Here is a 26,225-nt window from a genome sequence, read left to right on the forward strand (position 1 = left end):
AAAATAATACATAGTGCACACAAGACAGAAAGGAAAGTCCGCTCCCTTTGGGCTCAACTCCTCTGCCCACTGCTTCCGCCCCTCCCCCAGGAGCCTCCAAACCTAACTTAAGAATTAGCCCCTGTCGGTCATCTCTCAGACAAGCACTGACGGACAGACACACAGACACAGAGACACAGATGGATATTTTCTACGGTGACGTTCAAGCCTCCCCTCATGCCTGGCTTTTCCTCAAGGAGACTAAGCTAAGGGAGCTCAGGGTTGGGTGAGACTGGGCCTCCAGGCCTGGACATCAAAGAGAGCGAGAGGCAGCATCCTGTAGGACAAAAAGCCTTGGTGCTAGCTGGGACCCTCCTCTGCAATAGGGGGAGAATGTGCCCACACCAGCTTCATCCAGGGCTGTTGGGAGGAAGATCTCAGTAAGATTCAAAGTCTCTGACCACTGTCATTGTTGGCAAGAAGCCCCAATGGAAGGTCCTAGAAAGAAGCTGGACAGCTCCAAGAACATCTTCGGGAGCTGTCCATGGGGCTGGGAGCCCAGAGAACCCCTTAGTGATGTTCTCCCGAGGAAGATCCCTCTTCTCTGTCCTCAGTTCCCAGGTTTGCCTCATCTCTCCCCCCTACATCAGCCCCAAGAATCTCAGAAGAGCAGAAACCTCAGGGGTGGCGAGCCCCAGCTCCAGCCCACGTGCGGGCACTATCCTGAACCCAGGTGCAGCCGGAGTATCAGTCCAAGGAGGGATTAGCTCATCATAAGAGGGTCAACTGACAGGCTCCAAGTCTGCAGAATTGCTGCATCTGGTATGCAGATATATACGGTATTTGATGGTAGCCTCATTGCTAATTTGGGTGTGAAAGCACAAGAGCCCCCCCCCCCCCGACACAGCTCAGACATGTGGCCTCCTCGTCTCACACAGCTACTTACACTCTCCCCTTCGGGCTTGGGCCCCTGCTCCTGGAGAGTCTTCTGAAGGTCTTCAATCTGCTGCTGCAAACCTCGGATGTATTCTTTGCTGAGCCTACATCAAACACAAAGCCCCGTCATTGCTTTGTGTGGAAAGAAGGCGCCCTGGCATGAGAGAGGTACCTGGGCAGGGCAGGGCATCCTGGGCAGGCAGGGAACCCTGGCATGGGAAAAGAGCCTGGCAGGGCAGGGCAGGGCAGGGCATCCTGGTTCTTGCACAGGAGGCAAAGACAGGGCTGGGCGGTGAGCCCACAGAAACCCTTCCAGATCAGGAAAGCCCTTGGTCTTAGTGTGGCAGCCACAGCCTTAGCCCAGCTCAAGGCCAGCTAAGCCTGTTATGATGCACATCTCTGGCACGCACACTTTCTTTACAATCTCCCAGTGAAGGACCTTCAGACCCATTTTTTAGATGTACAAGTATTTGCTCATAAGGAGGCAGCTAACAAACATCTGAACTAGAATCCACCTCAGGCCTCCTACCTGCCAGCGCTTGTGCTTTCTACTGCTTAGGTCTATGCAGTCTGCTAGAGGGATACATCCTGAAGGTGTGGTCCCTTCCACTCCAAGTCCTCCCCACCTCACCCCCCACTAAAGTCACACCCCCTCTGTGGGCCTGAATCTCCACAGTAGGGTGTGGCAGGGAAGCCAGGAGGGAGGGCCACGGACCTTTGCTCTGTCTCCATCTCGCTGGTTTTCCGGTGTTTCTGCTCTAGCTGTTCTTGGAGCTCCGCAATTCGTTCATTTTCGGAACCTTCCTGCTGCAATCGAAGCATCTTATTTTCATGCTGAAGACGAATAAACACTTCTCTGTTTTTGAAAAACAGAAGCTTAGCTTTAATTTTAAAGATCTTAAAAGCTCTTCACATTTAAAAAAGTTTTTAAAAATTCAGTTCCATTTATTCAACTGTTATAGAACCTAAAAAAAGCAGCGAGACTTTCTGAAAGGGGCAAATATTGCCTGAAAATGTTTACAAATAATTCTGGAAAACCCCTTGGAAAATTCACTTATGAACTGTAGTAATAATATATTGTAATATGTGATGGGATCTATCAAGATTCAAAAAAAAGTCAATCGCCTTCTATTAATAGTAGAAGAGAACTTTTATGTTTATTAAATTTATTATTATTAATAGTAATAAATTTAATAAACATAAAATTCTCTATATAAATGAAAAAGGGAATTTTAATTATTTTATTTATTCAATATAAGGCCTTTTTAAATGAAGGTGAAAAAAATCCTATTTTCAAAAGAATAAAAAATTCTGAATAGCAACTGATACAGATTTATAGAGAACCATGACTGAAAATATTAATATGACCCATATTAATGCCATAAATGCCATATAAATTAATGGGAAGCAGCAGATGCCATCCCACTAGAATTTGAGACAGTCTTTAATCCTCCCTTTCAGAACTTTAGCACCAGGAGGGCCGTTGTCCTATCCAGTGTCATGAGAACAGAAACCTGGCCTGGAGAAAGGGTCTACACTAAAAAGGGAGAGGATTAATAATTCAGGAACAGAGAGTGACCTCCAGATTCTAATCTGAATGCCTTAGAATAGGTAAGAGGAAACTGAATATAACTAACCAGAAGAAAGCAGAAAATTTACTTGCTTATGTTTATTGTGGGAGCTGTGGAATGACTGCCTTGATCAACTTTTAAATTACAAGAGCAGCATTTGGAAAGTTTAGGCAAACCAGATCATCTGCTGAAATCTTTTCTAGCTCTGTGATTCTATTCATGATCAAGAGATCACAAACATTATTATTCATATTTATTTTGATCACAAACATTAACCGATAGAAAAATGCTACTTTTCATTTTCTCACCTATATTCTACTGGCATAATTTCTGCAGCAAGGTTCTCGTAACTTGTTGACACGGAGGTACCTGCAAAGATAGAGCATGTGAAAAGCATCTCTCCCCACAGAAGTGTTTGGTCAAACACTGCTTCTGGCCAGCCTGCCGCCCTGCAGAGGCACCGACCTGCCTGACTGAGGTGATCCTGCTGCACCTGAGAACACCGGAGCTCCTCATTGGTCTCTTTTAAAGCATCACGCTGTATGATCAGCCTCTGAAAACAAGGGGAAGAGCAGATTCAACATCCTTCTCATGGCATCTCCGCAGCACCCTTCAACAAGCAGCTATGGCCCCATCTGAAAGAGGAACTAGCTCCCTGAGACTCCGCAGCCAGGCATGAGCCCAGAGGTAATAAGCCCTTGTTGCTACAGGGCAATGGAGGCAGATGCCAACTTTCCAGCATATCCTCCAAAACATCTTCCTAGGAGGCGTTCTTCGACAGCCGCGGGATGAGAACAGCTTGGGAGCAGCATCTCATGACACAACCAGGAGAAGAACCCTCAGACCCCAGAATCTGCCTCAGAACCTTCTCAGGAGGTCAGGCCCTGGGCCTCGGCTCTGCCGGTTAGTCAGTAGTCAGCTCATCTCCACACTGTACAGAGGCCCCGAGGGGAACTTTCTGGCTGAATCCTCATTCCCCAATCACTGAAGGAACTATCCTCCCTCTTACAACCTTGTTGGAGAAGCAGAAGCAGAGTTCCAAACCCAACCATGTGCAAATGATTCCATCACTCGGGACCTCCATTGCCTTTTCTATGCAATGGAGACAATGGTCCCACTACCTATCTGAGGATTTTCTATTAATGACACTATCGCTGGGAATGCAAGATCATCAAGGCTTTGATATTTCCTCAAAATGCCAAGAATCCCAGAGCTGAGGGGGCCTCTGGGGTGATTATCATCTGACCCCTAGATAAGCAAGCAGCAACTCCAGCCTTGACCCCTTGAGGTTCCTGGGATACCTCCTCCTTCTGGCCACCTCTGACTTTTCCATTGAGCAGAATAGAAGCAAGCCCTCATCAACATCATGTCTCCCCAAAATGTGAAAATGTCCCCCCATGGCCAAATCTTTCCTCAAGGCTAAATGTCCCCGGTTCCTCTAACCAACATCTACATAGCAGGAAGGCTGGGCTCCGCAACTTCTCTCTAAGCAGGATTTTGGAACTTGAAACAAGTATTTCCTCCCTTAACTTAGACTGTACACAAGACCAATGGTGGCCCACACCTAGAGTCTACCCAGGAGTTTAAGTCCTGACTCTGAGCCTAAGTTACTCTAGCATTTGAGGCATCAGAGGGAATGAGAAGCCTCCTGATGCAATAGTAAAAGAGGGCGGTGGAGTTCAGGGGTTAAGAACCAAAGCAGAAATAAAAAAAGTGTCATTGGAAAAATGTTCAGGTATTAGGACAGCAGTGGCTGTTAGACAGACAGGGCTTCATATCTCCAGTTAAAGTTGTGGACTTATTAGGACAAACCAGCAGCTACACAGACACAATGCCATAAGCAACCTGTACTCTATAGACCCTGGGACCTCTTATACTTACTTTTGAGGAAAAAAAATAATCTAATTGCATCAAATAAGCCCTAACTTGTACCTTTTAATGATCGCATCAGAGAATGTCCAAACTCTCTCTAGCCAAGCATTATTAGTGATTTCTGACATCTCCCCTTTAGGCCTATTTGGTTTCCACTTTGGGAACAATCATGTCCAGAATGGATGCACAAAAGCTCAGCTTCCTTGATCTCATTTGACATCCCCACATCTTACTGGGATTTCAGACAGCTCTGCCCAGAGCCCAGCACCATACTTCATGCATGTATATAGTAAATAAAGAACACTCACATCTTTTTCCTTAAGTAAAGCTTCATGTTTTTCTTCCAGGCGTTTCATCTCAAAGGCTAATGTGTCAGCTCTTTTAGATTCAGCAGAAAGTTTAAGATGAAGCTCCTGAACCTGTCGTTTAAACAACAAAACAAAAGTATAAAATATAACACGAGGCTCTTATAATGAGGTGAAAAGAAAGAACGCAGGAATTTATAAAGAAAGACAACAAATCCCAAAGACAGAATAATCACATGACAGTCATTAGGCTGGGGCTTGGCAGGAAAAGCTTTCCTCCAGCTCCAGCTGGAGCCATTTCTGGACTTCTGTATCCTCCCAGTCCTGTGACATAGCAATTACAAGCCACACAAGGCCAGAGATGAACGCATGTGGTGGGCACAGAGAGGCCCTCCCAGGTAACCAAGTTTCCCTAGGTCTGAAAGGTGAGGCAACGAGAGAAGAAAGTGGCTGAGAATGGTTTCCTGGAAGTCAGCTCTAATAACTAGCCCAAAAGAACAATCTGAATCAAAGCACCACTTCGCCACAGCAATGAAAAAGGAGAAACAAAAGAGCCACAGGCGAGAGAGACCCTAGACTGAGGGGTCACCACGGAACCATCCTAAAGACCAAAGCACTGGTCTTCTGGGTCTTAGAAGCTCTCATCTCCCTCCCTGGGTGTGGGACCACCAGTCAGCAGACACAAGGGGGGCTCCCCAGATTGACTGTCAATCCGCAGGGAAGATCCACTGTTTCAAGGGCTCCCAGATCTCCCCTCACCACCTCTGTGTCTCTCACCTGCCTCTTGTACATCTCCAGCTGGGTGCGGGCAGCGTTGGCCTTCTTGAGCTCCTCCTCCAAACTGACCGTATTGTGCATGTACATCATGTTGGTGTCCTGCAGCGATTTCACCTGCCTTCGCAGGTCATTCAGGTCTTGGAGCTTCTGACGATAAACTTCTACTGTGGACTCTAATTTACTCGCTTTATCAGAGGTAGTCCTACAATTAAAAAGCAAGAAATCAGAGCAGGCCGATCCAAGTCTCACAGTGGACTTGACAATGACAATTGGGCAATTATGCTCCAAGCCATCAAAACAAAAGCTGATGGGTCAAGGAAGCCCCAGACTTCATAAAGCACAGAAGTGGGCAAAATAGTGGTCATGGTCAGTGGCAGCTGGTAGCCCCAGATGCCCAAAATGAACGACAACTTTCGTTATAAAAGCCCTTTGTAAAAACTTCTATTAGTCTAAATGAAAATACTCACTTTTGTAGACCTTTAATATTATGGTACTTTCCCCCTAAATAACTAATTCTACTTCATTATTAATAGAATCCACTCTAATAAGTGATTCCCCAAGACAAGGAAATGAGTCAAAAGCCCCCTAGACCCAACAAGAGGAGTTTTGTTCACTCATGTCGAAGACTGACTGCCTACTTGTAGAAATAAAGTGTAAGGATTTATTTGAAGGCCTCCCTCCTCCCTTCTTGGATCTTGAGCCTGTCAAGAGACCCAAGATGTTCTAACAAGGTCCCCAGCAGGTCCAAGGCAAACCAAAATAAATACAAACTGATTCACATTGCAACACACACAAACACATATGAACACACATAGACAGTACGTATATATACATTCACAGAAATGCTCACATACACACACACATATATGAACACACAGACAGTATGTATATATACACTCACAGAAATGCTCAGACACATACACACACACACACACACACACGCACGCACACACATGTATCACCCCAATGGAAGGGGCTTGTCAAGCGCCCTCCAGCCCTGCTTTGGCCCCCTCCCAGGCCCAAGAGGAACACAACAGCTCAGGTGAAGTCCCAAAGCCCAGCTCTGGGCCTCTCTCCCTAGTCCTGCCTCCTGCTGACCATTTGAGCCACAGCATGGCCATGCCTTGTGTCACTGAGTGACCTCCACAGGGAACACAGTTTGAGCATGGATCAGGCCCCAAGCTCTCTTGGTGAGAGGAAAACAAAAGCCAATTTTCCCCTTCCCAAAGGCAGATGAAACTAAGTGAGGATTCTAAGGGGAAGGTTTCCATCTGCTAAAAACAAGGAGGCACGGGGCTCAGATCACCTTGTGTGAGGACCCCCTCCGAGCAATGTTTGCCTGACACACAATGTTGGGGGCCTCTAAGGCCTAGCCTGAGTTGGCACCGAGGATCGCCTGACCAACACTCAGCTGGGGCAGATGCTGCTGACGAGGGCCTGGGGCACAAGGACAGCCTGCGCAGGACTGGAGAAGTATGGTCTTGGCTGGGCCGGAGGAACAGCTGGGGACCCTGTGGCTTTCCCCAGACTATAGTCATGGCCCACCTGAGAACATCGATCTCATCCTTCAGGGCTCTCGTTTCCTCAGCCAGGCTCGTCAGCTCATCGTTCCGATGCTGAAATTCAATCAGCTGCTTTTCCAGCTCCTCACAGTGAAGTCGGTAGTCATCTTTTGCCGCCTCTAGCCTTTTGTAAAGAAAAACAAGCTTTATTTTGTGACCATTCCTTGCTGGGTGTGCAGTGTGTGTGCCCAAAGTGGACATGATTTCGTAAACAGTGAACTCTCAGAGGGGACAAGTGGGAGCCCTGTGACCTCCTGAGGAGAATGCGCCAGGCCTAGATTTTCTAAAGCTCGCTGAGCAAGCCCCTCATCCTGAATCCCAGCGGGATCATTTCCTTCAGGCTCCTGTGCTCCTGTGACCAATCTCTTGGCCTCAATGTTGTGCTGGATGACCAAGCCTAGCACTTTCGCTCTCTTTAAAGAGATAAAAAGACCCACTCCATTCACCATCTTATGGGCCTGTTGTGAGCAAAGTATTTCATTGAAACTTACTCATAGAAATAATGATTTTTACTTTAACATCTTAGGAGCCGGCGGCTTAGGCTATTCTGTAATTTTGACCAAAAATTTCAGGTTAATATGTAGTAGATATGCTGGTCAGATAACTAAGAACTGGGCACAGCTGGCTACCCAGTGACTTGGGAGCCCTCCAAGCTGGAAAAGCCTCAAGAGCCCAGCTGGATCGAACCATACTCGAACAAGAGTCTCAGTGCCCTGGACAGAAAAGCAGCATCCGGCTCCTCCGGACCCCTGGGAGATCCTTGTGGCAGCACTTCTAGACACACCAGGAGGTGTCCATTTAAATCAGGCTGAACTCAATACACATACATGTAGATATGTGTATATGTGAATATATTTATATACTTTATATAAATAAAAAAGATGGGACCTATAATCAGGAAAACCTGAGCCTGAAGCACTTAGTAGCTGTGCGACACTAGGCAAACCTCTGCTCCCCTCAGGTTCTTTAAATGTGAAATGGGGATAATAATAACACCTTTCTTCCAGAGTTACTGTGAGGATCAGATGAGATAATGATTATAAAGCACTTTGCAGTGTATCTGGCACATAGTAGGTGAACTATGGTCACATGCACGACAAGTGATATAGGAGGACGAAGCTCACTCAGACCCTATCTGTTTTTGAGCTTCAGCTCAAGCCCCACCTCCCTCCTCTGGGGGGGCCTTACCAGGAGACCCAGGCCTCAATTACAATCAGTTCTTCCAAAATCCTCTAAAACCTGCTTTTTCTGTCATCTGGTGTTATACTATCGTGCGCTACTTTAGCAGAAGGACTTTTGTCCTTAGTGCCCCTCCATGTATCCCCTCTTAGGGGGGGGAATATGTCTGCCAGGTTTCTGTCCCTTCCAGATCTTAGCAGAGTGCCCCAAACAGTACACAAGCACAGAGGTCGCCTGGCCCAAACCCGGTTCTATAAAGCAGGGTCCTGCATGCCAGATGGGAGATGGCCTGCCCCTGCCCCCAGGGCAGCAGCGGCCAGGGTTCCTGAATCCCTGCATGCCTTCCCTCACACACAATGGCACTACCGATGGGACTGATAACAAGAGTCCACATGACTCGGGCCAGTTCGTACCGAAAGTTCTCTTCTTGTAGCTGCTCCAGCTGTAACTGGGCATGAAAATACTTTTTTGCCACCACTGTATTTGGGTCTTCCAAAGAGCCGTCTAACTGATCCAGCCTCTCGTTCATCATCTCGTTCTCAGACACCAGCGTGTTCTTCTCATCTTGAAGGGCGGTCACCTGGAGAACAAAGACTTCCAGGTTGTCACAGACTCCACACAAGAAGAGGTCAAACACATAGGAAGTTAGAATCCTCCCTCCAAAGGGGTCGAAGAGACCAAACTCATTTGTAACCATTAACACCTGGTGAGGAACTTCTTTAGGGATGAACAGGCAGACACTTAAGAGAGCTGTTTCCTAGAAGATTTTAAAATAAACACCATCTCCCTGCCCTCATCCCAGCTTCTTCCATCTACGGCTAGTATTTGGAGGGGTCACTAAGGGAGAGAAAAGAATTGGCTCACTGTTTAAAATGACAACATTTCTGACCATTTGTCTGCTGCATTTACAGAAGGCTGACAGTTGCGAAGGCTTTACAGATGTGATCTCTTTGTATCCTCCAACCAACCCTGGGAGGGAGGTGCTACAGATGAGGAAACTGAGGCATTAGGTGACTTGCTCAGGGTCACACAGCTAAGTGTCTGAAGCCAAATTGGAACTCAGCTTTTCCTGACTCCAGGCCCCATGCTTTATCTAGCACAGAGATGAGAGGTGTAGGGTTAATTCATGGGTTAAACAGAAAACTATAAGCCTAAACACACTGTGGAAGGGAGACAAGGGTGGGCTGCGAAACCGTGTGGGTCAAAGGCTAGCAGGTGAGGGGTCCAGGAGTCACACAAAGAGCATCCCCTTCCCCAGGAGAAATATGTAACTATATGGCTCCGACCTTGAGATCTGCCTCTCTCACCCAACTTTCACCTGACCCATTCCACATTTACCTGCATATCTAGCTCTTGACATCTTTGCTTTAGTTCCTCTTTTTCTGCTAATGCATCCTGAAGTTCTTCTAAGGCTCTTTTGAGCTACAACAGGAAAAAAACATAAATTAAATGTAACTTTTTAAAACTGAAAAATGTGTATTTTGTCTAGTACGTGTGAGCACACACACACAGACAGATCAAATGATTTTTCTAAGTAAACACACACATACAAGGCTTGGAAATAATTTAAAATATGATATCTACTTAGTAGATTTTCAGTAATCCATTCACAAAGAGGCAATTTAATGCCTAATGAAAACAAAATGTAAAGAACTTCATTATTTATCAATAAATTCCACAGAAATCATACTCAAGTAGGTACTATACAATATGTAGACTAAAAATCAAGAAAGAGTACTAGATTTTAATGACTTCTTCAAAAGACATCACAATACAATGATCTCTGATTTAAAGACTTATTAATGAATTTATTGTTTGGCTTCATAATCCAACCTCACTGAATCTCCCTCTCTCACACAGACACACACAGTATACACACAGAGTAAAAATCAAGAAGAGTTCAAACTAAAATGCTTTTGAGATAGCTTCATGACAAGGATCCTTGGGTGGGGGACACAAAGTTACCAGAAAGGAAACTGAGCAAGCTGGCAGGGCCAGGATTCATTGCTAAAGAAGGGAAGTAATTATTAAAGTGAACATTGAGTCTCAGGAAGGGTGTTCAAGCAGGAGGATGATATATGGACTTTCCTGTGATAGCAGAGTAGCTGACAAGCAGGCAGTACAGTGATAACAGAGACTATTATTTAGTTAGGCAAACTGAGAAGAACATGTACTTTCTTCTGGTTGCTTAAAATTTGAGGATTTTAGAATATTTAAGAACAGAGCAGAGGAAAAGCAGATACTAGTATTTAGCTGCTGCAGCCCAACCAAAGGCATTTTGGCCAATGGTCTCACTTGTCAATAGGAAGATTTTAAAAAGCCTATAATCAAACTTGCCAACAACCCAATGAGTTGACCACCTTCCGTGGGGACAAGTCCCCAAACCAACCTGGGATGGAGGGAGGCTCACACAGCCACCCTCTGCTCCCCCCCCACCTCACCCTGCTCCCCCATGACCTTGGACACATGCCACCTAGAAATGGATAAATCATTTCTTGCATTGCTGGTTACCAGGCACTGAAAAGAAGGCACAAGAATTTTTATGGGAGGCTTCATCTCAGCCAGCAGCTCCTAAGACATCTGATGTCAGATCCCTTAACTTGCCACTTCATAATCGTCTCCAGGCAACAAACTGCCTCTGACATCACTTGGACTGATTCTATCAGTGGTCCAACCACCTTCTGAGGGAAAACAGTCACCAGGCTTGGATCAAACTCTTCACACAGTGCTGGACACTGCTTTGTTAACACTGAGGGGGAGGGAGATTATGAGGTACCCACTCTGCACCAAGCACTGTCCATTATGAGAGGAGGGACTGAGAGCCTTCTAGGGCATTCATTACCTGATGTTCCAGCTCTCCAGCATCACTTGAAGCACAGCTCACTATTTCTTTACTCATTAACTATGAAAGAGAAATGTTAAAATTAGTCATATACAAGATAAAAGAGAAGTACCAACACATGTTTAACAATTTATAATTAGCGATATCTGTCTGATTTCAAATAGCTCTCAGTACATACGCTACTCAAGATCATCTTACCCTAAAAAGAATTTTAGTATAACAGCTTTAAGGTGACCCTAAAATGACCGACAGCCAAGTAGAAGAAACATCTAAGAGTAGGGGAGTCTAAGTCAGGGGCAGTCAGCTTCCAAAAAGGTTTTCCCAATGGCTAATCATACTGGGTTAGGGCCTACTCTGCATTTCTAGGCCAAGGGCCAATTGCAGTAAAGTCAAAGATTTGGTCTCAAGGTACAAATACTGGTGGCCATGGAAAGCTGCAAAAGCTTCTACACTAAGGTGTGTACTTGGGATCTTAGGAAAATACACACACTGATCAATAGAATCAAGTAAAAGTAATCACGTAAGTTAAAGACAAAATACCCACATATTTTGGCAAAAATTACAATTTTAGCTGAAAATCATAAGCTTGGTTTTAGAGTACTGTTCATAGAAGAAAATATACTTGTCAAGAAATAGTAATAAAATTAGATCCCAGGATTAAACAGTTCAAAAATACAATGTGCTAATTTGAAGAGATTTATTTGGAAAGGCCATTATCAAGTAAGAATTCATAACAAAATGAAAAGATTCGATAAAATCCTCTTTAATTATATGTACACATATACATTAGTATACATATACATATAGGCATACATGTGTATCTCATACACATGACAAAGACTGACCCAAGAGGTGCTTTGGAGACAAACTAAAATTGCACAAAACTATCTAGATGGCAAAGAATGCAAAAGCATTGATAAAAGTACTTATGAGCCAGGGTAAAAGTCGACTGTCCAATTAATTTCCTAAAAATCATCTCCCCCAAATTAAACCCCACTAAAAGTCCCCAAAGCACTCAGGTTTGTTGTTATCTAGAAAAAAAAAAAGCTTATTTGTTCTTGGTTTGTCTTCCCTGGCCTCACTTTTTCTGGTTCAAGAGGCCTCTGAGGGCACCAGCCCTTTCTTTGCTCCTCACTCTTTCTGTAAGAATGTCTACACTCAGAACAATCCAGGTCAGAAACCAAGTTGTCAGCCTGACCAGGCCATCAGTTACATCTATTTGAACAAGATCCTTCTCTTTCCCTGCCTGCTCTGAACAGGCACCATACTCTTGGGAGGAAGCTGCTAAAAGTGGGCTATAAAGGACCTCAGAGTCCCGGTCAATCGGATATTCTCTCTTCATCAGCTGAACAAGAACATGTTTGTGAAATGGCCACTAAGTGCCAGTCATGACACTAAATGGCAGAGATACAAAGAATGAAGCAGTCCATTCTCCTGAGGAGGAGATGTGTGTGTGTGTATAAGTTTATGCATGTGTGTATATCTATACACACATACGAGACTTCTCTTCTCCACTGGAGATTACTGATGGGACTACAGAAACCCCTTATCTTCCTCAGTACACACAATCAAGACCTAATTCTTCTCTCTTCTTCTAAGCATAGGTAATGGTGCTTGTGACCCCTACCCTCCATTTCCTTTTATAACAGACCATCACTTACCTCCTGAATAGCAGTCATCACAACATGCTGAACAGATTCTTCAAGAGTCATAATTTTCTGAATGTGTTCTAGGGTATAAAGTACATAAAAATATTTGAAAAACGCCTGCCTTTCTCCATTAAGGACATTAAGAATTGTCCACAATGAAAGAAGCAACAAAGAATAAGCAGTTACTATGGGGGTTACTCTGCCCTGCAATCAGCCCTCAAGCTCAAGGGAGCAGCTCTCCTAGAGCTCAGCATCTAGCTGGGGACGTGGCCTACAATCAGACAATAAGTAACATTATACAATAATGCCGAAGAAGTGGCAGATCCAAGGTCCAAGGTGGCAGGATGAAAGAAGTGCAAAGGATATATGAAAGAGATGACCTTTCAGAAGATCACATCTAAATCCAGCCTTTCTAGGCTGATGAAGCTGCAAAAAAACTATGGCACAGCTGTGAGAAATCAGAGCCCCTGAATCATGAGGGGCTCAAGTGGGGATTCTAGGGCCCAACAGAGTCTCCACAAATAAAAATGGTAGAGGAGGCAACAACAGAAGCAAAGCAACAGGACCACAAAAGTGCACACAAGAAAGCAAGCAGTCCAGGTGGCTGGACTTGAGGCAAAGGCCCCCGAAGCAAGGCTGGGAAAGGAGCCAGGGCAGGTTGAGAAGGGCCTGCAGGGAAACTGATGCAGAGTTCAAAAGGAAAGCAGCAACAGTGTATTATTATGCAGAGCAAAGAATAAACAGTCAGCAAAGGGAAAAGGGATTGGGCAAGACCAAAAAAACAGAGGCTATTAACACTAATTTCAGCAGTGTGAGTTAATAACAAGAAGGAAGATGCATGAAATACAGAAAGGAGAATCAGCAAAAAATGTCACAGCAAATTTGTTACCTGAGATGAGAGGGAAGACTCAAAGCTAACTTCAAGATTCTTTTTATTATTTTCCCTCAAGTACATTTAAAATGGTTTTAACAAAAAAAAAATGAACCTCAAATTTCTCTCCCATGTCCCTTTCCCTCCTTGAGAAGGCAAGCAATTTGATATAGATTACACATAACACTGAGATTTTAAACAATAGTGAACTGGTGAGTACCTGTGCCATTAACAGAAGAGATTAAATCAGAAAACATCAAGAGAAGACTCTCTCCTGGATCATGCTAAGATGTCAGTTGAATATCCCAAAGGTCTGGTCTCATGCATATATGGACAAATGGGGCTTAACTGGGAAAAGGAACGAAGATTGGAGATGTACTGATCTGGAATTCATTTATGCAGAGTTCAAAAATGAAATCAGAGAAGTGAAAGAAAACCAAGAACAGAGGAGAATGTTGGACAGATGCAGACCTTTTAAAGGAGGGGGAGCCAATAAAAGACTAAGAGGAAGGCCAAAGTGTGGTCACAGGACCTAAGACAAGGAGGACTGACTCTAGTCAAGGGTGACAGTGAGGACTTCTGAAAGAAGATGGCAGTGTCTGCTTCCTCCTTGGGGCTACCATCTATGCCAGTTCTGATGTGTCTGAGATGACCCGCTGTTGAGCCCTGTTTCCCCTACCTTGTACTTTGCAAGTCGGTTACTAGAAGTCAAGGGTGAGACTCTCTCACTATCACCGAGGACACAAGAGCAGAGGCCCAGCCCTTCCAGCTCAGCCAGGCTTTTCATATCATCTGTATCGACCTGAATCCCCTGCTCCTATAAGGTGCCACAGTCAGTATCCCTTAAGTCTGCATCTTGGGGAGAATCAGAACTGATGTCTCTTACAAGACAAGGGGAAGATTAACTCTGCTCTCTTGATTCGCACTCATATCTCAAAATGCCTCCACAACCCAGCAAGGAGCTGGATGACAGCTCTGTGCAAAATATCTGAACAAATTTAAAAACAATTCTTATTCCTTGACATTGCTGCTTTTCTTTTTAGAAAGTAAGAAGAGAACTGGGCTTCCTAAGTCTCAGAATGGCCAAAGGGACATTAAAGAAAGCCTGAGAATGACGTCATATTTTAGCTCAGCCTGAGGCATCCTAAGGACCACTTCCAGGAACCAAACAGCCCCTCAAAAGATGTCACCATCCTACACATACCTTGTTTCTTTTCACAGTTGACTGCACAGCCTAAAATAAGCTGTAGTAATCTGCCAAGCTCCGTAGGGTCTGAGTGTTCAGTTATTTGGCTTAAATCAGGAATAAGTTCTTCAGAAATCTGTTGACCTAAAAACTGCAATATCAAAAGAGCATCGAGTCAGGTTTTTAATTTAATGTGATGCAGAGAATGAATCAAGGACACTTGCAATTTTATTTCTAAATAAACATTTGATCGGTCATGAAAACATAAAGAAATTACAGACTAGAAGCACAAATGAGTTAAAGAAGATTTGAAATCATTGATAAAACAAAAAATTAATAAGAGCTTAAAAAAAAGTTTTTAAAAATGTCCCCAACACAGTCTTCCCATCAAAAAAATCTATACAACACTGAAACAAAATGTTCGTTTGTGTGGTCTCAGAAGCCATTATCAATGTAAGGTATAATCTTATAGAGATTTCCAGATGTAAAAAAAAGTGTAAGTCAATGAGGCCTATATCCACAATTTCTTGTTGCAAGAGTAATGTCTGTAGAATAAATGGAAAGGATAACCTGCAGGGACCTATTTGGGAATGTAATTGAGTTCAGCTTTCATTTTTCAAGTGACTATAAAAGCACTCTGGGAAATAGGACAAGTTTAGATAAAATTCAGAAAGTTAGGAAAGAATTCTCCAAAAGGGATCTTTTTTGGACTAAAGTGCCAGCCTAAAATAAGGAAAACTTGAGTTCATCTCCAGCCTCGGACAGTTCCCAGCTCTGGGACCCTGGACAAGCCATTTCCCCCGTCTGCCTCAGTTTCCTCATCTGTTAAATAAGTTGGAAAAGAAAATGCCAGACTAGTCCAGTATGTCTGCCAAGGAAACCCCAAATGATGCCATGAAAAGTTGGTCACAACTGAAACAAGTGAATAATAAATAATTGTGTAACAAGCTAAAAGTTTTTTGATAGGAAAAACTGCAATATTCTCCACAAGAGGCTAGCAGCAATCTGGGGTTTGGAGCTCACAAGTGGATTGCTGTTTCATGTCCCCAGATCATCCAGCTAAGATTTATGCAAGTACTAAATCATTTGGTCCACACTGTCCAGAAAAGACGGAGCAGTCTATAGGAAGTTTCCAGTCGAATGCAGTTTCTTGATCCAAGGTCTTTCTACCTGGAGCACTCAGCAGAAATTACCTGCTGACACTTCTGAGCTTCTAGACACTAGGACATGAGATACTCTCATCATTCTGTCAGCCATTATCACATTACATGAACTCCCTAGCAGTGTTGTTGCAGAGTATTTTCCTGGCAAAGACACTGCAATGGTTTGCTATTTCTTTCTCCAGCTCAGGAACTGAGGCAAATGGGTGAAGGGGCGTACCCCGAATCACATAATGAGTAAATTTCCGAGGCCATGTTGGAACTCAGCTCTTCCTGACTCCAGACACCCTAAACGACAGGTGGCACTTTACTGACAAATGGCCTAATTAGTGTGTGGACTAATGGTCAGTGTTGTATCCCACAAATTCTGAAAATGCAGTTCATTTGAAAAAAACACAGCAATGTTACTGTTAATATTCCAATTATGATCAGATGTGAATGAAAAACAAAATTAAGTAATACATGATATACGTGTAAAATAAGTCATCGTTCATACCTCATGATAATAGCTTGTAATTCCTTGAAGAACCTTCTTCAAATTACTAGCCTAAAATGAAAAAAGACAAATAAATGAAACTTATGCAACTGTTTTATACTAATGTGAGCATCACCGTTTTATAATAGTGTATTTCCACAGACACCCATCAATCCACCAGCATTTACTTTGTTTCTGTCCTGTGCAAGGCACTGTCCTTGGTACTGAAAACAGAACCACCTACCACAGTTTCTGCCCTGAGGGAAGCCCATATGCAGATATAAGAGCTCCCAAATGAAGAACATGCAGAGGCCTGAAACTGAAGGGACTTGCTCAAGATCACACAATCAAGACAGGACTTGAACCCAAGGCCTGTTGGTTCCATACATTTAACAATGGGTCCAGTACAGAGAAATACAAAAAACAAGGTAATTTTCTGCAGGAAGGCACCAAGATAATTCTGGAGGAGAAGGCAACCTGTAAGTACTCAGGCCCACGGAAGGATCCCCACAGTCATACGTTCACTTAAAACCACAGGTAAGCACATCTGCTAGATGCTTCTGAATTTGTCATTTTAAAATCATGGTTTGGCCATGCTGAGCTGCAGGCTGCTGTCCTAGCCTCCGTCAAGACCCTTCTGCTCCACCCATGTATTCATCTCTAGGACTCCAGTCTTCCCCTCTGGCCCCCAATCCTAATGCCTCTAATGCTGGGTACCTAGGGAGTGCTAGAAGGCCCAGAGCTAGAAGGATCCGAGTTCAAATCTGACCTCAAACACTGGTTAGTGTAGGACCCTGTGCAAGTCTTTGAATCTTGTCCCCATTTGTATAATGGGGATAATAACATGTTTATTATGGAATCAAATGAGAGAATGTTTATGAAGTGGTTAATTTGGTGCCTGGTCCCCAGGAAGCACTAAATAAGTGTCAGCTTTCATCATCATTCTTCTTCCTCATGCTTATTATCTCCAATTTACTGTATTCATCTGATTTTATGCTGACTCCCCTATCAGACTATGAGGTCCTTCGGAGCAAGGACTTTGTATCCCCAGTGCTTAGCAGGGTCTGGCATCTAGTAAGTACTCAATAAATGCTGATTATGCAGAAGCTCAGAAGAGAGACAATCTGCAATGTGTGTGAGGAGCAGCAAGGTCAGTGTGGCTGGAAGGCTGACTGCTCGGGGAGGCAGGACAAGGCAGCTGGGGTGAAGGCAGGAAAGGCTCAATGCCAGAGGCCTTCACGTGGTCATAAAGACACATTTCTAAATGAAGGCAGAAGGAAGAACTCTGCACGTTCCTAGGCCAGGAGCAAATCCGGGGCCAGAGGGCCCTTGTTAAAGATCTCCTTAGTGACAGATCTCCTTGTGCTTCCCCAAACAGGGTCATGAAAATCCTTCCCCTTGGCCTGGCTACTTAGAAAGTGATTGCCTCCCTTTTCTGCCCAGCTCCACACACTGTTACATGCATCATCTTCACTAACCAACCCTGCTGACTGCTATGAAAAGATTACATCAGGGACCACAAATGCCAGTGGCCTTTTTCCCAGCCTCAGTCTCTAGACCCTCGTGGAATACCACCACTTTATCCTTCCTGAGCCCTGCTTGCTCCCGATCTTCCTGTCATCATCTTTTCTTGGCCAATAATATTATTACTGATGGTATTTATGCCTACTATGTACAAAACAACTGTTGTTCCCTGCAACAAAAGCCCTATATTTCTTTTTTAATCTTTTTATTTCCAGTGACTGGCACATTAACAGATACTTAAATGCTTGTTAATCAATTGATTTGGTTAAAGTTCCCTCCTGAATTAGGACTTCTGCTTCTGACCAGGCTATAAGACTGAGCTGTCCATTCCCAAGCTCTCTCAGGATTCCCTACTGCCGCTGCCAGCTACAGACCTCCACAATCTGTCTCCAAGCTGATTTCACAGGAAGCTTCATGCCGTGTGTGTCCCAGCCAAAGCTTATCTTGCCCAGATTTTCCCTCTGGCCTCTGGGAGCTGGTTCGTGCTCTATTTCTTACTGATCTGGTGTGGCTCATCATCAAGGCTCTCCCCACTCCATACCCAGCTGAGGGGCCATTTTCCAGAATGAGAAGTGCCTAAATCATCCAAGTCTGCCATGTTCTCTCCATCCTCAAAATCCCTTAGGCTTGTGTGTATTTGTGTATAAAATACATCCTCCCACAGAACATGAGCTCCCCAAAGACCAGGATTATCCTGTGTCTACACACGTTTAACTGAACTGAGGAAAAGTGAGGATCACCTCAACAGCACTCTCCATGCTCTAAAATTGTTTTCCTCCTATACATACAAGGAAACTGAGGCTAACCAAATCCAAGTGATTGAACTGGGAGTAAAGTACCAATGAATCTAAAGATCACACAGCACCCCCACCACCTGTGCAGGGCCTTCCCCCAGCTCCCCAACAGCTTTGTATAGCAGGCTGGGCAGACTGTATTAAAAACAGAAAGCCAGGGAGAGTCCTGGTAACCACATTGTGGCTTCTGTCCAGAGTCACCTCCAAGAGAGGGGATGGTTACTCAAGGAGGCGCACATGGAACAATAGTTCAGTGAGCAGACTATCACTTTTCAGCCAGGAAAACCCCAGGATCTGGCCTCATAAAGAAACATAAGCATTTCCTCCTTTTCTTTTCTCTGCCCACTCCATCAGTAATCCCTCAGCTACTAGATATTAGAGTGAAACTTCACTCTATTAAGTGAATTAACCCATAAAGGCCCATAAGACTTAGAATCTGGCTGAAAAGCCTTTTGTATGACAGATATATATATAGATGGCAGCTTACTATGCATCTTGCTGTTTTGTTGACAAAATACAAAAATCTCTGACTTCAATAAACATCCAGAGTATGTTTATATAAAGATCTCAAATACAAATTGAGTGTTAAAAGAAAAGATTTAGTGAAATTCTATCTTTCCCTCATTTTTAACGGAAGTATAGAAAAAAAAATCTAACTTCTTTCTTTAGAAGGAAGAAAATGAGAATGGAAGATTGGCTTTTATTTTGTAATTTTTAAGAAGGTAATGCCCACTTGTGGGTTCTTTTCCCAGTATTTTCCTGCTAAAAACAATTTTTTTTGTACTTTATTTTTTGAATTATTGATATGATTAAGAATGGCATGAACTGGTACATTCAACTCTAGTCTTTTAACTGAGATGAGTCTGTATAATTAAATCAGCTAAAAATACATGAGATAATAATTTTTTTTTACATTTAGATAAATTCAAATTATTTTAAGACCACATGATGATTTTTTTAGGAAATTTAATTCAGATCAGGTTTCATAAACTTTTGAGAGCCTAAGATCACAGACCCCGGGCAAGGCAGGAACTGAGAAGTCAACTCATAAACCCCCTACTTTTACAGAAGAGATTGAACCAAAAGCCTGGGAGATTAGGGCAGTTTCCAGAGGTCACCAAAGAGTGTGCTTTAGAGGCAGGATCTGAACCTAAGTCTTGTGACTCCAGACCAGAAAGTACTCTTCCCATTGTATCAAAATGTCTTTGAACTTCAGCAAATTAATCAATGTCATCATGGATACCTTTATTCTCCAATTGTCACCAACATCTTCTTTGATTCGGCCTAACCACGAGTCATTAAACCAAGCCACATCTCTGGAATAAAGCACAAACATGAGCAACCAATAAAACACCTGGAGACACTGAGAATACAACAAGAATGTCCAATTACTTCACCAAGGAAGCGAGCACTTTAATATTCAGAGAAAACTTAAAGGTTCCCTCAAAATTATTCTTTGTATAAATGTTTCAATATAATATCTTGCATAAAAAAGTTTGAAAACAAGTTCATTTTATATTATAGGCCTGCAACTGTATAATGGCTAGGGTAAGACTAACTCTGTAACAGTCTTTTAATGCTTCTAAGTTTGGAGGGGCACCATGGGATCTTGGTTATCTATAACTAATATAAACTTCTCAAGCATGTATTCAGACAGTAAACATTTATTGAACAATTACCAAGTGAAAGTTACTAAGTTAGGTGCTATAGGAGAATATAAAAGTGAGTATCTCTGCTTTGAGGTTTTCTCATTTGGGAAAGGAGAAAGAGTAGCCCACAAACAAGTGTTTACAATACGCCAAGATGGCATGAGCTCCCTTCCAGCTAAGAAGGTTGCAGGGAAGTTCGATGGAAAAAATAGGAGCTCACACAGTTCAGTGGCAACTGTGTACTCTGCAAATATGTGTTCTGTGCACTGCAAATATGTGCTCTCACTTGGGTCTTCTCTGCCTCTCTAGAAATAATGTCAAGTTTTCTTAATCTTTTCCCAAAATGCAGACATTATGGTTATGACATATATAAGGCAGGTGAAACATTTTTTTTTAAACAAAAGTAGCCTATTAATAACCAGTTTAGCAGAACCAACCAGATGAACTTGATTGGTTGCAGTGCAGTGTGGTTTATAACACTCAATTCCATGCTCTTTCTGATGGTGTGCTAAGAACATAAGTTTAACACTACATAGCTGATGAGGGCTATGACTTTAGAAGTTAATTACAAAGCTGTACAAACATACTGTGGCTATGGTTAACTTCTTAATTTCTCCAGGGGACCTGATCATCTCTTCTCTTCCAATCTCAACTCTGACCCAGAAATAAAATGTAGGTTCTCTACTCAACAAAAGATCCCCTATCAGTCCCTAGCTACTAGTAAAATTATTTTAGTAGAAGGAACAAAAAAAGAATGAACATTTAAAAGTGACAGGTGTCTGAAATATGCAAAAAAATAACAAAAACAAATGATAATCCCAAACTTAAAACTAAAATTCAGACCTTTCTAGTTCTTTGAGGTTGCAATAGCAAAATCCTAATCCCCAAAAGTACACCAGAACAATAAAATGCTGTTTTTATTAACTAAATTAGAACTAAGATTATTCTACAATAAGATTCCTAGGAAAAATAGAATTATAACCAGATAATTTTAATAAAAATTTATATTTGAATGGTGGGTGAAATATATATATACATATATATATATATATATATATCACTTAGTCCTCCCTTCCTTTCTCCATTTATCTAGTTTAAAAAAAATAAAAGCCACAAAAATCTTATAGAAATTATTCAAATATTTTAACATCATTTGCTATCCTTAAAAAAAAAAAAAAAAAACAGGTATTTTCATTAGAATAAAAACTGATTTTCACATAGAGAGAAATGATTAACTATAGTTTACAGGTATCATCCTATACATCCTTATTTAATCTCAAATTTCTTCTCTTAATTTCCAGATTTAAGGTATCTTCTACAACATGCCTTTTCTTTGGCTCCCATCTTAATATCTTGCATAAATAAAATGGGAAAGGACAAATTTTAACTTATAGGCCTGTAACTGTATGATAGCTAGGGTAGAACTAGTTGTCAGAGCATTTTAATGCATCTAAATTTGGAGGGGCACTATGGGACTATGCTATAATTGATGTACTTCACTTTACAGACATAAATGATATTTTTAAAAACTGTAATTCTAGAATCATGAAATAACAGAATTTTAGCATCAGAAGAGATGAACTAATAAACATCTGTTTGCAGATGAGGCAGATGAATACCTACTTGTATAAAACATATATATATGTAGGCTACTTTTACTTCTTTGAGCAAAGGACTGAATTTAATCTGTCTCTACCTCTTCTCATTTTAATTTTCCTTTATTGGAACAATTCCATCCAAATCTTCCTCCAATGCCTCAGTGAGGTTTAAAAGTCACCTGAGTCATCTATAAAGACTATAATCAAGGACACATGGACACACACACACACACATACACACACACACACATACACAAAGTATAGTGAGCTATATAAAATCTTTGAGCTTAGGATTAATAAAAGCCACAGATCACCTGACAATGAGACACTCGGCACTTAACTGTCATAGTAACTTGTGAAACTTTGGCCTGAGGATTCTAATGCCTGTCATCTGTGCTGGTGAGGGGAACTGACACTGTCAAAGCCAAAACAAATTTATGCAGCATTTGCTACACTGCCAGGTACCAGGCACTGGGTATATCAGCGCCAGAATAAAGAAAGAGCCTGCTTGCTTCTCAGGAAGCTTACACTTTAGTGATGGTGACATCCAATGGTATACAATTGGCTGGGAATGGTTCTTCATACCTTGGATGGCAGGTCCCCCGTATCTCTGACTTGTAACTAGCAGATACTGAAGAGCAGAAAGCTCTTTGCTCTTTATCCCAACTCTTCTGCCAGTCAATGAAAGGTAAATCAACCACAGATCCCTAGAGATAAGCTGTGATTCCTGATTTCAACCCAACCTACATTTCAATTACTGTCATAAGAGGACTCTTCAGATTCACTCTACTACTCCCCTACATCTGTGTGATTTGCACAAAATTAGACAGGTCTAACTGGGTTCAAATCCTGCTTCTACCTTCCAGACGTCCATTCCCTCAAATGCAAAACAGAAACAGGGGGGAAGAGATGATCTCTGAGATCTCTTTTCAACTCTAATCTCATGATAAATTACCTTGAGATATGTGCTTGGCAAATTAAATATTATTAAGCATAATTGTATAAAAGTATTGCACTGAAATCTTAGGTTCTCAACCTTACCCTGCCTCACTCCTTTTCACACTTACAGAAAGGAACACAGCGAGAGAATCGAAGTAACACAAAAGGTCAGTAATATTTCCAAAGCTGACCTCTACCCCCTAGGTCTTTCATTGATAACTTTTAGGTGAGTTCTAAAACTAGCAAAAGAAGACACCAAAGACCTCCCCTGACAAAAAGTAAAGCTTCAATAACAACTCCAAAAGCAGGATTGTTTTCCTGTGAAAACCCTCACCAGTGGCTGCAGCCCAAAGCTTTGTTTTGAGTCTCCTCCTCACATGACAAGCTCCACACCTTCCTTTGCTCGATCATCATCTGTTAGGCAGGTTTCAGATCCATCTTTCTAGCTGCCCTTATCTCTCTGTCAGTCTCTGACAATTTACATTTTGTCCTCTGAGCTTCAGCTCTGCATCACCAATCGGATGTCTTAGATGCATGTCAAATTCACCAGGTCCAAAGCAGAAATTATCTTTCCTCTTTATACTTAGCTCTTTTCTTTGAAACCTTCCCCATTCTAGAAGGCCCCATCCATCCTTCCAGTTGGTGTCATTCTTGACCGCTCACTCTCATCCTAAACTCTCATCTGATTGCCAAGTCTTGCTGATTCTCCCTGGGCACCGCTTCTCCCATCAGCCTCTTCTCTCCACTCAGTCAGCAGCCATTCTACTTCAGGCCATCATCACCTGTCACCTGGACTCTTGCATCAGCCTGTTAACTGATTTCCCTGAATGCAGATTTCCTCTCCAATCCTTCCTTCACACAGCTGCCAAGGCAATACCCACTAAAGATCTTACCTGTCACACCCCAGCTTCAGGAAATTCCAGTAGCTTCCTCTTACCTCTAGAATTAAAAACCTACTCTTCCATTTTGGTATTTAAAGCTCCTCCTAGTGTGGCTCTAATTAGCCTTCCCAGGTTTGTTACATAATATACTTCCTCTTCAGAGCCAAATCAGTTTTAATGTTCTTCACATCCATCATCCTGGATCTAGAACCTGGAGTGCCCTCTCTCCTCTTCCCTCTGTCTTTTAGCTTCTTTCTAAGCTTTCCTTTCCTCCTCAAAGCCTCAGTTATTAATGCCTCCCCCTCCCCCACTTCCAGTATTTATTTGGTACATATTTACATATGTTTTTACTGTACATACATACTCCTTATGAAATACAAAGTCATTAGAAAAAGGGACTAGTTCATTTTTGGCTTTCTATGACTAGTCTTTAGCACAATACCTGATACATACTAAAAATTCTGCTTGAATGATTTCCCATCAGATGTTGATTACAAAGCTTATACAACTTTCTGAAAAAGAAACCTAATTTTTTGGTCTAAGTGTCAAAACACAAACTCCTCTATTTAAGATTTAAAACCCTTTACTACCTGATCCATGTGGCTCTGGCCTCTTTCTAGCTTGATGTCACATTACACTTCTCTCTAATGTTTATTCTCCCCCAGCTAATCACCCAACTTCCACACCTTTGCTCAAGCTGTACTCTGTGTCTGGAGTGTTTTCTCCCTAGCTTCCTTTAAGGTACAACTCCACTCCCACCTCCCACACAAGGCCATTCCTTTACCTTTCTTCAAGCCCCTCTCCCCCAAGGTATAAGTGCTCTCTCAATACTACAAATGAGTTAGGGCATATTTTGTTCTGACTTATCTGTGCATACGTTTCTCCATCAGAACCAAAGGGACAATATAGTTAGTATTTTTGTCCTGAATTCCCAGATTCTCATTAGCATACTTCACTGCACACAGGAGATACTTAATGAATACTGGTTAAGATGAAATGAATTTTAAAGGTCCTTCAGAAAAAAAAAAAAGACTTAAAAAAAAAAGACCCTATTAGGGGAAAAAACACTGAAATACTCTAAGATAACCAGATACAGAAGGTATTTTAATACCTTCACAAGCATTATGAACAACAATTGACAATCACTACTTACATCTGATGAAGAACTTGTGCCATGGCAACCCCATTCGTTAATTGCCGGACATTCTTACAAGGGGCAGCAGTATTGAATGTCTGCAACTAAATGACAAAAAATAGAATGAGATGTTTTTCTTCTGCAGCTTGTAAGATGTTACCTACAAATGACTTAACATTTAAAACAAAGGAGATTCTTTGACGAAGAGACCTAACTCAGTTCCAATTGATCAAGGATGGACAGAAGCAGCTACACCCAAAGAAAGAACACTGGGAAATGAAGGTAAACTATTTGCATTTTTGTTTTTCTTCCCGGGTTATTTTTACCTTCTGAATCCAATTCTCCCTGTGCAACAAGAGAACTGTTCGGTTCTGCACACATATGTATCTAGGATATAATACAACATATTTAACATATATAGGACTGCTTGCCATCTAGGGGAGGGGGTGGAGGGAAGAAGGGGAAAAATCGGAACAGAAATGAGTGCAAGGGATAATGTTGTAAAAAATTACCCTGGCATGGGTTCTGTCAATAAAAAGTTATTATAAAATAATTTTTTTTTTAAAAAAGGGAGAAGGGGAGAAAGGAAAAAGGAAATAAAAATAACCTCATTATAAAAAGACCCTCAAAATTTAATCATCGAATTTCTCTGATCACAAAATATGTTAAATAAAAATAAAATCCATGAACTTTTTAATAAAATCATGGCAGAGAAAAATACACATTTTTATACCTATGTTTCTATGTTTCTTTTCTGTGCAAAATCACCTGGGTGGAGGAATTTCAGGTGGGAGTGGGGTCTTTTTTAGTAACCCCAGGGTAAAAAACAGAATGCTCATAAGAAATTTCAAAATATCTTTCTGGCCCACCTTAGCTACTTTTGAAAACCACTCAATGGAAATATATTTTAAGGAGAAAACTTTTGAAGAAGTAGGTCCCTTTCCTCTCCATCTGTGACTTTAAAATTCTTCTCACACATTACCACCTTATGACACGCCGAAGGCTAGAAACTTCAAGTCTAAAACTGTTTGCAAAGTATGTCATTTAGTTCTGAAAATAAGAAGGAAAGGAAGTCTGACAAGATGCCCATTCTCCCACAACTGGCCCAAAGCCAGGACTAGCCTGAGGCTAGTTAACCTGTAACAGGGCCCTTGTAAACCTTCCTGAGGGCATGAGAAATCAAGAGTAAGGGAGGGTGGCTTCCATTTTGTGTTCATTTTTTATTATTGCTCCACGTCAATTTGGAATTATTCATATGGATATTGTTCTATATGTAGAGCTGGGAAGGAGAGGGGACTTTACTGGTCAATCTCTATCAGATGAAGAAATTAAATTTTACAG

General features: G+C 42.2%; 1 protein-coding gene across 1 annotated transcript in view; it reads right to left on the reverse strand.

Annotated features, from left to right (window-relative positions):
* The window catches only part of HOOK1 (hook microtubule tethering protein 1), a 49,648-nt gene that overhangs the window by 18,113 nt on the left and 5,310 nt on the right, over positions 1-26,225 (reverse strand). Inside the window, exons 2-16 of the mRNA XM_051999568.1 lie at positions 24,903-24,988; positions 19,926-19,998; positions 16,386-16,436; positions 14,748-14,880; positions 12,685-12,752; positions 11,024-11,083; positions 9,520-9,603; positions 8,595-8,761; positions 6,986-7,126; positions 5,441-5,642; positions 4,667-4,777; positions 2,952-3,039; positions 2,795-2,855; positions 1,631-1,771; positions 926-1,019 (exon numbers count right to left, since the gene is read on the reverse strand). Coding sequence (XP_051855528.1) covers positions 926-1,019; positions 1,631-1,771; positions 2,795-2,855; positions 2,952-3,039; positions 4,667-4,777; positions 5,441-5,642; positions 6,986-7,126; positions 8,595-8,761; positions 9,520-9,603; positions 11,024-11,083; positions 12,685-12,752; positions 14,748-14,880; positions 16,386-16,436; positions 19,926-19,998; positions 24,903-24,988 — 1,560 coding nt within the window. The remainder of the gene's footprint in view (positions 1-925; positions 1,020-1,630; positions 1,772-2,794; positions 2,856-2,951; positions 3,040-4,666; positions 4,778-5,440; positions 5,643-6,985; positions 7,127-8,594; positions 8,762-9,519; positions 9,604-11,023; positions 11,084-12,684; positions 12,753-14,747; positions 14,881-16,385; positions 16,437-19,925; positions 19,999-24,902; positions 24,989-26,225) is intronic.

The sequence above is a fragment of the Antechinus flavipes genome, chromosome 4 (genome assembly GCF_016432865.1).
Source record: "Antechinus flavipes isolate AdamAnt ecotype Samford, QLD, Australia chromosome 4, AdamAnt_v2, whole genome shotgun sequence".
Taxonomy (NCBI): Eukaryota; Metazoa; Chordata; class Mammalia; order Dasyuromorphia; family Dasyuridae; genus Antechinus; species Antechinus flavipes.